Raw genomic sequence first — 12,897 nt, forward strand, 5'->3', positions numbered from 1 at the left:
GGGTAATCGTTGCGTGATGATATAATGTCGCGATGTCAGTCGATATTTCTGGACGTAAGCGTTGAAGATTTGTTTGACAGGTTTGAAGAAAAGGATAGAAAGTTCATTTTCATAAACTACACCTCACGATTTTAACTTTATTTGAAAAATATTACAACAGTAGCTTTATCAAGTGATTCAAATCACTTGATAAATCTTCACAAATTCTATTTGAAAAACATATATCACAAGATGTTTCGCTAACGCAGTAGCTTTTTCAAGTGATTCAAATCACTTGATAAATATCCACAAGTGATCAAGTGATTCAAATCACTTGATAAATCTCCACAAACGTTATTTGAAAAATATATATTACAACATGTTCCGCTAACACGGTGGCTTTATCAAGTGATTCAGATCACTTGATAAATCTCCACAAGTGATCAAGTGATTCAAATCACTTGATAAATCTCCACAAACTTTATTTGAAAAACATATATCACAACATGTTTCGCTAACACAGTAGCTTTGTCAAGTGATTCAAATCACTTGATAAATCTCCACAAGTGATCAAGTGATTCAAATCACTTGATAAAGCTACTGTGTTAGCGAAACATGTTGTGATATATATTTTTCAAATAAAGTGTGTGGAGATCAAATCGTGAGGTCTAGTTTATAAAATTACTATGGATCTTCATCAAGCAACGGCCGAATCAATAAAAAAAAATTCTTGGAGCGTTTACGGCGGCCCTTAGAATAGAAAGTTCACCCTCAAGTGATCATTAAGTCATTTTTCAGTTTTTCGGATAGGCTGCTACAGTGTATCATTTTTGTATTTTCAACGGAGTAGTATTATTATCAGTTTGCCAATGTCAAATTTAAATACAACAAAGTATGTGTAAGATATCATGGACATTTTTTATCCGAAACGTTAAATTTTCCATGACCATGACGCATAAATCAGGCTGAATATGACCGATGGCTTTGAGGACTGCTGTGGTGGGGTTTTCCTAAATCGCATACAACTACGACTTAGGAAAACCCTACCAGAAAAAAGTCTAATGGGTTCAAATCGGACCATCTCGGTTGTCAGTTCACATCACCTCCAGATGTCCATGCAGAATATCCAATGTGGAATGACATGTGTGGCTCGTAGTGCTTTCCTGTTGAAACCATGTATCGTTGTTGACCAGATCATCCAATTCAGGCCAACAGAAGTTGGTAATCATCAACCTATAGTGTTCGTCGTTGACAGTGTCATAGTTCTCGGAGAAATACGGACTGATGACGACGCCAGACCTAAAATCTACTCTAAACAGTGACTTTTTTGGGATTCATTGGACGCTCTTGGATCTCATATGGATTGGTATCGTCCCAAATTCGACAATTTTGTTTGTTCACGTACCCATCTATCCAGGGTCAGTTGTCAACTGCTCCAAAGCCCCTTCAGCGACCACACGTCGTTGTCTATGGCCGTTTACCTTCAGTTCCTGAGTCAGTTCAGTTTTGTAAGAGTGCAGGCACAAGTCACGACGCAAAATTCGCCAAGTTGTGGCTTGCCAAATGCCAAGTGCTTGTGAGCGACGCAAAATCGACTGCCTCGGATTCTCTTGCACACTCTCACATACAGAGGCGATTTTTTCGGCAGAACTTGTGTTTCGTCGACGTTGGTCGATCATTTACTGAACCAGCGGACCCAAATTGCGAATAGTTCTCTCGGTAGGACGATTATGGCGACCGTAAAATGGACTGAGCGCGCGATACATTGCCTTAACTGAACACCAATTTTTTGTACGTGTTGTCTACCAATCTCAACTGAAGGTTTGCAAGAGTTTGGAACGAAAGTCGAAAGGTTAGTAAGACTCGTCTATCCAGAAGCACCGGATAATTCCACCCACTGGATTAGTGTCCATAGTTTCATCGACGGGGTTCGTGACATGGAGCTGCAGCAGTCATTGAGGATGACACGTCATAAAAAATTGAATGAAGCCATCATTTATGCCCTAGAATTTGAAGCTGCTAAAAATGCTTCGCGACAATAACGAAAAAATCTAGTGAGGGCCATGAATGAAAAGGAAGACAAAAGAACAGATCGACTCATGGTAGAAATATTTGATGGATGGATCTGCGCCCAAGGCAACAGGACGGCCTGAATGGTAAATCTGCGGCAGAGAAGGACATTTAAGGCGGGACTACCGATCACTTTCAACATCCAACTAGAGCGTCGAGGTTCGGAAAACTAAACTCAGCCAGTGTTAGGAGGTACATTGGCTGCTGAATCCAAAGCTCCCAAGTATTAGATTTCCATGATTGGACGCGACAGTAACAGCTTAGTTGTCAACGGATTTCTGAATGATCATCAGTGCCGTTTCATCATCGATACTGGAGTAACGAGGTCAATAATGAGAGCCGTCATTTCCAACAGAAGCAGTACCTGCTCTGGAAACAACCACTAGAGATATATCCGTCCATGGTGGTCCATTGGCAAAACAGACCGAATGGATGACAACTTATTTTGACAGATGTAGCTTCAACAATTGTCAAAGTTCGGAAGTCCCGTTTGCAAGACCAGTTACCAACGAATTCTTCATGTTAATCAGAAATCTGTGTTGGCGTAATTGAATAATGTTCAACTTCTGACGCAGAAGGATCTAGGTACATTTTGCCAACTAGGTTAGTACCATCAGGAGATGATTTGAACTAATTCTGACCCGTTGGATGGATGGAAGAAGATTATCTCCCTCGATTTATCATGTGCAGATGTTAAATTCTGCCGTTTGTTAGGTTAGTTCAGTATCTCTTGTACTGAGTAACCTTCCAATAAAAGCATTTATTATTATTATATCAAATCCGCTTCTCGTACATCATTTAGGACGTTCCAAATGGCACAATATCTTTAAAATGCACCACCCTGGACCATAAAACATAAATTTTGCAACTCTTTTAGGTGTCAAGTCGTAAACCGTGAATCACCGAGGTTTTACAGACAAAAACTGTCATAACTTTAACGACACCATTAAAATCAAAGTACTGCACCACCAATTAATTCTCTTCTATTTACTCCATTTCATTTTATACGGCCCGCCAAGTCTGCATCAACTCATCGTTTTTTTTTTCTTCTTGTTCTGAAAACATCTGCTAATATCGACGCACTTATTTTTCAGACGGAAATGGTTGCCGCCCCCGCTAAGGAAACTGTCACAGGGTAAGGTCGATAAGGCGCAGACGGCCCCCTCAACGCCGCCACTGAAGAAGACGGGATCCGATAAGAGGATCAAGGTCAGTGAAATGTTTTTTCAATAATAGGGTGAAACGTATTCAAAAAACACTTTGATGTAAGAGTTCCACGAGAGAGTCAACAAAATCGCTACATCAGCGCGAAAGAATGCAGTCTGTAACCGCCGGTAAAACTCGAGTATCGAACCGACTACAGATTTCTAGCCCGTCTTCTCGACCCAAGAGGGCAGTTCAGAAAGTGAATCGAGCGGATAAACAAGAAATTCAAATAGTGGAAATAAATTGAGCGTTAGTTACTAAGTATTGAATATAAATTAGTTTGTGATAAGTGAAATATTTTTGGAAATTAATTTGTTTGAGACAGTTAACTCATTTATTTGTTACAATATCATTTGAAAGGATAAACTCCCGTGCAAAAGAGGTCGCTGCAGGCGGTTTCTTTGCCTGTCACTGAATCATCATATGAAAAGACTTCTGTCATTGGAAGACAGTGCGTGGTATTGTTTCTGTTTTGAAGATGGTGAAACGGAATAATAGGTTCACATGTAGTTTCACTTTCGTCATCAGACCTGAAAGATCAATTCATCGAATGAACTATTCGGGTCCACAGCCTTCGCTGATAAAAACGGCGCCATTGTACGAAGCTTCAATAGTAGAAGTGTGTTTCTGGAATAATCGATTTTTCGACTTTTGATTGCCACGCCAAGTTTTGATTTCAGATTTATGATCAGCGGACAAAAACACGTCGGGAATATTTATTTTGTCCCGCAGTAGATCATTCAATGTTTGACAATTTGAAACGCACTTTAAGACACTCGGGATCTTCAATCTCGTTCAATTCCGGTTCGAACTGGCTGAGTCATTCGGTTTCCGATGCGCATCCTTGAACGAACTTCCGTTTGAAAATTTGTTTGACAAACTACGAGTAATTCCTTATTAATAATAATAAATAATGCCAAGGTCGGCTCGTGTCTATTTTCGGCAAATCGGAACTTATTAGCTAAACTCCGAATATTCAGTTTATGAATGTTCGGATATTATTTTCATTTCGATCATTTCCACGGTTTCGTTCGCCGTGATGGGTTTATCGAGTATATAATCATATCTTATCTGAGAGCCTCGGTTGGAGATTGATTCATTTTTCGAAAAGAAAACCACAATCTGTTCTGATATAGCGTATACTGGCGAGCTCTTTGTTTGAACTATTCAATCGTTGTTCGCTATCGAGAGTGTTTTAGGTGTGTGTGTGTTTTATATTATGAAGAGGAAGTTTTTGAGGAGGTTTTCTTCAATCATTAACTATGTAAGTTATCAAATAATTATATAGTGGAAAGTTCACTCGCTGTGTTCGTATGAATCATACTCCAGCACTCCATTTGAACTCCAGGTCGAAAGCGTCAGGTAATTTCAGTTGTTCGACGTTTCGGCTTCGATTTTGAAGCCATTTTCATGCAGCTACGACTACACTGAGCTCTCAATCTTCCTACCCCTCGGGTATAGACACGCTGTGAGGGGTTAGTGACTTGACGCTTGTGTCTCAATGTGCCTACTCCCAGAAATCGACTGTCGATGGAAGTAGACAGATTGAGACCCTAGCAGAGACCAGTAACGAGACCTGGGGAGTGGGCAGAATGAGACCCTGGCGTCAAGTCACATAACCCTTACAGCGTGTCACTGCCTGAGGAGTAAGCAGATCGAGACCTCAGCTTGGTCATAGCTTTTTGAAAATGGCTCCAAAGTCGAAGCTGAAATGTAGAACTGAAAACACCAGACGTGGAACTGCTTTACGCACCTTGATATTTGGAGGTTAAAATAGTAATTCAAACGACGTGTTGATAAGAAGTGTTCAAGCTTGTTGATAGGTCCCAACGCCCCTTTTAAAACAAAACAAGAAACTACATCTTGATTTCCATATTTTTTATATTTCAAAGACCATTTTAATTTTTCGGTTATATCTGAAACAATCATTGAATTCAGTCTCTGTTACATGAAGGACTTCGTCATCCATCTAAATTCGAAACGGTGTTCCCCGATTACTTTTTTAAATCGTTATTTTAAACACAATCACAAATACGTATATTGCTTCAACAATATAAAAATTAATTATTCTTTGAGTGCCCTAAAAATGATTACCCTTTTGATAATGTAAGAGCATTATTGACGTCTGATTATGATGAGCTGGATTGAATTGTGATCAAGCACAAAATTGAGAAAATTTCGAAAAATGGCGCAGTGGGTTGGATGTATTCCGGTTTTTGTGACTGAGAAGCTATTGTAAGGCGAAACACGTGTTGCGTTTTTATAAAACTGTTGAGTAAAAATCTTACAATAAAGTGTTTCTTCATGACCGCAAAACTTAACCCAGCAGTCGAATATTCACCAAATATGATACTGTTGATTTTATTGTTGACAACCTTTCGTTTCAGGCGCCATCAGAAATGGGCAACAAACCGTCGGTGTCCGAGGGCGAAGAAGAAGACGATCGACCGCCGCCCTCTCTGAAGGGGGCTAAGTCGCTTGGCGCCGAAATCGCGAATGGCGGGGGAGCCGCAGGCGAGGAGGCGGACGAGGAACTGGAACTACCGCCGCCGATGAAGCCAATCCAGGAACCGATACTTGTCACACCGCCGCCCCCGTCGATGCATGCTGGCAGCGGGTCGGCTAATTCAGAAGAGAATCCTTGCAAAAGGGTGAGTTTTTCATTATTGACGTCTGATTTTGGCGAGTTGGATGAAATATGGATCAAGCACGAAATTGAGAAATTTAAAAAAAATGGCGCAGTTGGTTGGATGTACCACGATTTTTGTCACAGGTTTTATTATTGAAGGGATAATTCTCATTAACATTTCTTTTATCTGGCTTGAGTTATTCATTTCATAAAACTTATACTTGAAGTAGCTTGATAATTTTTCATTCAACGGCCATTTATGATTTCTCGACTTTAGATGTCATCGTTCGAAACGGATTGTTAAACATTCATTACTGCATTGTTCGTCATCCACTTCCACCGTAATCGTACTCTTTCATCTGCAGGTGTCTGATCTAACATTAAAATCACTAGAAGGTGCCACGTCTGCCGACTTGGCAGAGATTGAGCAGTTGGTGAAGGAGAGAATGGTGCGAAACGGTTTTCTTCCTGAATTTCTCTCGAAACGATTGAATGCATTTAGTTACCAAGTGTAAACTTTATAAATAACCGTTTCAACCGGCAATGTGTTGCCCCTCAGAATTAATCGATGAACTTGGGTGTCCTTCTTTATGCCGAAGTCTGAGGGTGATACGTGCATAAATTGAGGAATATTCTGGAAATGGCGCAGGGGGTCGGATGTTACCCAAGTATTGCATAATGAAATGTATAGGCTAGTCAAACAAATGCAGAATATGCCTATCGGAAATATTGTTTTCATTTAACGGTTAGTGATGAATAGTTGAAAAAATATGGCACTTAATCAAATAAATTTTAGAAGCAGGCGGGCAACAGAACGCATGTATCCTATTTTTTTTGTCACTAAGATTTTTATTGAGAAATTACCATTATACTTTCTGACAAAACAAAAGATACATCCGTATTTGGAAATTGAATAAATAAGTTTTGTTTTGAGTTAATGATTGGGAGGTATACACACATATCTCAACAGAATATGTTTTTCAATGTTTTGGAAAAATTAAGTTTTTCATTAAGGTCGAAAGTCATTACCAGAAAACTTTCGGCGCTAAAACTGATTATCTAAATGTCCTAAATGTACGTCATACAGTCTACACAACGGTAACTAAGAGCATTCTATCCTCTATCGTTCATTTGTTGCATGCGTTGTAATCACACGTAGATTTTTCTGATACCCCCTACATGCCAGATAATCAAATACCATTCGGCTGCTTCCGTTGTTAATTACAATGCAATTAGCGATAGCATGCCTGAAATTCGCATGCCAAACCAACCCGCCCTATTCGACGGCGAAAAACAATTTCTCTCTCTGCATGTTGACTAGTTTCTCGCTTGGTTTGTCGTTGCCCTTGATTTATATTGTTTGCGTTCGTGTGTGTGTGTGTTCAAGAGTTGAGTGCAACCGATTGTTCCGTTTTCAGTAAGTAATTTCCTGCTGAGGAAATTCGAAATGCTGAGGGCTTGGCTGCCGCCGAGATATTTGGAATGAATATTTATGCTGGTTCTTAGACGACTTTAAATTCTTGTTTTATTTGCAAATGTTTTTCCAGATTTTGAAAAATTGGACTCACGTATTCATTTTATAGAAGTCGTTAGGCTTTCGCGGCCCTAAAGTACTGCATCAATGTCTTTTCTCGGTCTGACGGTCGTCGTAATGTGAAATTTTTTCGTTACGTTTCGCTAGTGTTGATAGCATCTTCGGAGGTGCTTCCATCTCGTATGGAGTCGACTTCCAAATCTCTGGAAGAGGCTAGCAACGCAAGCGAAACATTAAGAACTTTCGCATCGCGATAGCTTTGAAACCCAACAAAAGCTATTGATACGGAAGGAAATTTCTCCCCAGATTGACGTTTATTTAAAATTCGTAGTTATATTTCTCTGAATAAACTCAAATTGATTAGTTTTTGCTTAACGTACTCAAAGTTGCGGTATTCATTAAGAGAAAGAGAAATTGCCAGTGTTTGAATCATATGACCCTTGAAATCTTTGTAAAATAAATTACTCTTACATTATATCACTTAAAAGTTATATAAGTAATGAGTTTCTCAATTTTTTCTCTTTGTATGACTTGAAAAATATGTGCTGCATTTTGGCAACTATTGTTTTTGTGTGTTTTTTTCTATTGATATAAGAAACCACTTGAATCTAGTAAGCATCACTTTTTTTAAGTTTTCGCTTTTCACTAGCACTTCAGCTATTAAATCAGAAAACGTCTTAGGACAACAATCGCTTCTCATAGATACTTTGCCCAATACATATTGACACAATAGACTTATCATTACACACAGATTGCGCTCGTTCAAATCCTTAAATTATTTAAATTGTTACATATTTTCTTTTCGGGGAAACAATCATATTTGTAGCTTCAAATTATATCTGGTTTCTTCAGGTTCTGCTACCGATTTGATTATGTTTGTATATGCCTGAAAATACATCGACCTCTGGTCATGGAGATCATCAAACTATGTTCAAAAAATGAACCTGAGGTAATGATGTACAAGTATAAATAGATGCAGAAACTTAGTCTTTCTGTAACCAATTTGATTGTTTACAGAAACACGCGTAGAGAGACCTTTGTTTTTGTTCTGGTGTGAAAACACTTTTTTCTGTGTCAAATCAATGTTTTCCTATAGTTTGTCATTCGAATAAATGAACCTAGATATCGCTCACTCTATGATTCTCCATATCGAATAGGCAATATCGGATAAAGTTTTAGTTTGGAGCACTTTTTTAATGTTGTCAAGTCTGTGAGGTTGACATTAGTGTCAGTTCTTATATATAGTTGATGTTTGTATTGTTCATTTTTCAATTTTATTTGCTGTATTCTCCATATTCAATTTTTATTTGTGTTATCAAAGGCTTCAACTATGCCGAAGCTCCGAGCGGCAGATCTTTATGAGGTCCTTTCCCATTGCAAAAAGTATGCAAATTGAAAGTAGTTACTTCTGGTGACCTCATTAATCAATGAATGAATTAAGAGCCTTTATATATAGTTGATGTTTGTTTATAAAAAGTAAAACACATAAGAATGGCAAATTTTTAATAACAAAAATCTAAGGTACATAAATGTGCTTGAAGATATACTCGTACCTGCCCATATATTTGAATGACGTTGGCAACTTTTCATTAAACTTAAATCTCCAATTAAAGCAATATAATCTATGAGCTACGTCATTTTCAATGGAGAGAATAGAAAGAGCCAAAAACCGATATTATATTATCGAATATGTTTCAATGAATTTCCAACATCAATGAGGTCCTTTCTACAGTCGCATCAGTTAAGAGATGAAGGACGTCACGGGGATTCCCCGAACATAAATGTTAAATAAATACAATAACAATAAAAAACGATGCTGCGCTTCAAAGTTCTAGTGCACCCGCAGACAAATTCAAATTTATTGAAATCTTCAACTACGTTTCAGTGCATTTTATTGTTTTGATCAACACCTTAGAATAAAATAAGGTTTTGAATCTGCGTAGATAATTGACATGACGATTGACATGAAAAACAAATAGACATAAATGCGCACCAAATTAAATCCTTGTCCGAAATGACTGCAGCTGTATCTGTTCCTTCCAATAATGGTGCAATGTATAGAATATTGATGTCTATTGTGTCTACAATAGACTTTCATATGTCAACAAGCATCGGGGTAATGTATCCAAGCGAAGCGATCGCTGTGTACAGACGCCAATCCGAATCACCGCTAACTATCCTCGCGTTCCAGGAGCAACATTCCGAGATCCAGGAACGCAATTCTCTGATGCGCGACGCCAAGTCCGAAACGGCCATTTCGGAGTACGGAGATTCCTCCTCGGTGGGCGGCCACCTGGACCTAGGGCACCGCTTCTCCAACGAGGCGTCGGCGTTAAGCGGCGACGAGGGCGACAAGCCGTCCGAGGATGGCGTCGACGGCAAGAAGACGGAAATATTGCTGAAGAAGAGGGCGTACGTGCTGCGGGAGCTGATCGATACCGAGGAGGCGTACGTCAGGGATCTGTCGCTGATCGTCGACGGGTACATCGCCGCGATGAAGGACCCCGAGTGCGAGGTACCGATGCCGGAGGACCTGCGCGACGGCAAGGACAAGCTTGTCTTCGGGAATATCGAGGTCATATACGATTGGCACAAGGAGTAAGTATATTGTCTCTTCCTAGTAATAATAAATACTATATACAAGTTGAAGAGCGTGAAAGTGCCGAAACAGGGGATTTTTCGAACTATGTGGCTGAATCACTATTTCATCAAACTTTCTACTGACCTTTTGTACTTTCTATTCCATGTTTAGCTTCTTTCTCAAATCCCTGAAACAAGCCGTCGAAAATCCTATCGAGCTCGCAACGCTATTCAAACGCTATGAACGCAAACTCCAAATGTACGTCATCTACTGCAAGAATAAACATGTTTCCGAATATATCGTCTCGGAGTACCTGGACACCTACTTCGAGGAGCTGCGCGTCAAGCTCGGCCACAAGTTGCAGCTGTGCGATCTGCTAATCAAGCCCGTCCAGAGGATCATGAAATATCAGCTGATGCTCAAGGACATCTTGAAGTATACGGAAAGGGCGGGGATAGTGTCGGAAATCGAACCGATGAGAGCCGCTTACAACATTATGGTGGTAGTGCCCAAGACGGCGAACGATATGATGGATGTGGGGAGGTTGCAGGGATTCGAGGTAAGAAAATTGACGAAAAAACATTTTTTTTTGTGAATTATTTATTATTTCTCCCGGAAGATGGAAAAATGTAATGAAAAGTTTTACGTTTTCATGTTTCAGGGTAAAATAACCGCCCAAGGCAAGCTTCTGTACCACGGACTCCTGACGGTGTCCGATTTGCCCGGAATGAACCCCTTGGTAGGGAAAAACAAGGACCTCCAAGTGTTCTTCTTCGAGCAGAGCGTAATATTCTCGGAAGTGACGGGAAAAAAGACTCAGTTTACTAGTCCGCAATATATTTATAAGTCCCACATACAAGTAAGTATAATTTTTTGAGGCGTGTTCTTCGATCCTAGTTTCAACGTTTCGCCAAGTTTGTCCTAACTTCGCGAATCTTCCAGGTAAACAAACTCTCCCTGAAAATGCGTGAAGATTGCTTCATACTAGAATCGACGGATCCGAACCGCTGCGTGGGTTTCACGTGTCAAGCCGCTTCCGAAGAGTTGCACAAGCAATGGCTGACGACGATTCACGATACCCTGCAGAAGCAGCGCGACTTCCTGATCGCCATCCAGAGTCCCATAGCTTACCAGAAGGAGTTGACGAAAGAAGCGTGAGTATATGCATACACAACAGTTTGCTTGTTTTGGATATGGGAGTTCGAAACTAACTCTGGTTGTGATCTTATTCTGTTGGCGGTCTGATACGGTCGGGGTGTTGTCGAGAATGGTCCAGGTTACCGATATTATTTTTTGCATCGTTTTCAATCAGTTTTTATTACTCAATTGGATTAGACAGATGATTATGGAATCTAGAACTTTCCAGAATTGATATGCTGAATTTATGTTTGGGAATCCTAAAGTTATATTGAGTTGATACAACCTAGTTTTTAGTCCAGAAAAATACTTTGTTACTATCATAAAGACTCTCGTTTCTACTGTAGACTAAATTAAACTAAAAGTTTCGTCAGTATTTTCAATTAAACGAAGTTTCAATTTGGTCGTTGCTTGTGGCAACGTCCTCAAATACACATCATAACGTTCCTGCGGTGTTATTCTGCTAATTTTGTAAGTCTTATGAAATCCGTTATTTGGAGTACACAGATTCGTAGATTTGTACAAAAAATAAAACAGAAACTCCTGAACTTATATATAAAATGTCAATCATAGAGAAATAACTATCATCTTGCTGTTGAAACTTTCTAGAAAGAACTAGGACTCAGTTTCTTTACTCAACTGTTGGGTTATATCAGCTGAATGTGATATTAGATATTTTAGTTCGGGATCACAATCACTTTTCTGCATATTTATGGAGCAAGTCTAGGTCCACAATGTAACATGAAATAACTCAATCAACTTTAATTCTCACAAAAGCAAGCAGTTGCTTGGAGCAGTTCCTTTCCTTATGATTAATTTATTTTCTGACCGAAAATTCTCGCACAACTCCCCGAAAATTGTAAAATAAATGAGAGAAAACTCCCGACGCGTACATTGAAGTGTTGACGGAAACTTTTGAGGTGAACGGGACAGACGATTAGTTTTAAAATTGAGACGTTTGTTTTCATTTTCTCCGTGAATCTGAAACCGTTTGAGCAACGGACGGGATATTTATTATTTATGTGTAAAAATGTTTTAACAGATTTTCCGCCGGCGCTGCGAACCAGTCGGTTCGATTCCGGCAAAGTTTTATTGTGTACCATACCACCTATGAATCTTGCAAGTTTTCGCAAAATACAAAAACTCTAATGCTCTGCCTGTCGAGAGAAAATGGCGAGAGAACTTGATGGTTTTCTACTGGAATCGAGGTGATACTAGCCGATATAGTTTTGAAACTTTTGAAATTTCACTTCTAAGACTTTCAAGTCAAAAACAGTCGTTTCGAGTGTTAATTGGATTACAGCTGTGTACTTTGATTTTTTTTTAAATTCCTTGTTGTTTTTAAGATTCGATTGCCAAACTGAAACCATGGAATACCTTTACAGATGAGACACTCAACATGGAGCAGGAACCATGTTTTTTTACAGATGACAATCCTAATGGCGATGATATCAATCTAAAAATTTGGATGTCAATGATCGCTAACCAATTTTTTACTCAGTTTGGTTAAAATTTCGGTCGTCATCGATCATCTGTAATGAAATTTCTGCTGAAACTGATCTTATACACCTTCAACACAGAATGGATATTGATAATAATGGAATCCGTTGGGCAACAAAAACACCCACATCGATGCCGCAGAGATCGCTTCACTCCCGAGGAGTCACCCTTCAACAACATTGAAGACCTGGACTTATTAAAGCATGTGATCTTTGCTTTCTTTAGGTCGAGTGGGTTGAAGTTAGAAAATGAGTGGTTCAC

The 12,897-nt window shown here is 39.3% G+C and overlaps 1 protein-coding gene across 4 annotated transcripts in view; it reads left to right on the forward strand.

Annotated features, from left to right (window-relative positions):
- Positions 1 to 12,897, forward strand: part of trio (trio Rho guanine nucleotide exchange factor) — a 109,879-nt gene that overhangs the window by 76,637 nt on the left and 20,345 nt on the right. For 3 of the 4 annotated variants that reach the window (XM_074171343.1, XM_074171354.1, XM_074171351.1), the window contains exons 26-32: positions 3,144 to 3,258; positions 5,643 to 5,906; positions 6,250 to 6,333; positions 9,610 to 10,016; positions 10,171 to 10,558; positions 10,661 to 10,858; positions 10,942 to 11,153. In XM_074171343.1, the coding sequence (XP_074027444.1) occupies positions 3,144 to 3,258; positions 5,643 to 5,906; positions 6,250 to 6,333; positions 9,610 to 10,016; positions 10,171 to 10,558; positions 10,661 to 10,858; positions 10,942 to 11,153 (1,668 nt within the window). The remainder of the gene's footprint in view (positions 1 to 3,143; positions 3,259 to 5,642; positions 5,907 to 6,249; positions 6,334 to 9,609; positions 10,017 to 10,170; positions 10,559 to 10,660; positions 10,859 to 10,941; positions 11,154 to 12,897) is intronic. The other variant, XM_074171359.1, reaches the window with a different exon arrangement.

Source organism: Leptinotarsa decemlineata, unplaced genomic scaffold, assembly GCF_025532065.1.
Source record: "Leptinotarsa decemlineata unplaced genomic scaffold, Ldec_3_MD MMD2_P_RNA_scaffold_12, whole genome shotgun sequence".
Classification (NCBI taxonomy): Eukaryota; Metazoa; Arthropoda; class Insecta; order Coleoptera; family Chrysomelidae; genus Leptinotarsa; species Leptinotarsa decemlineata.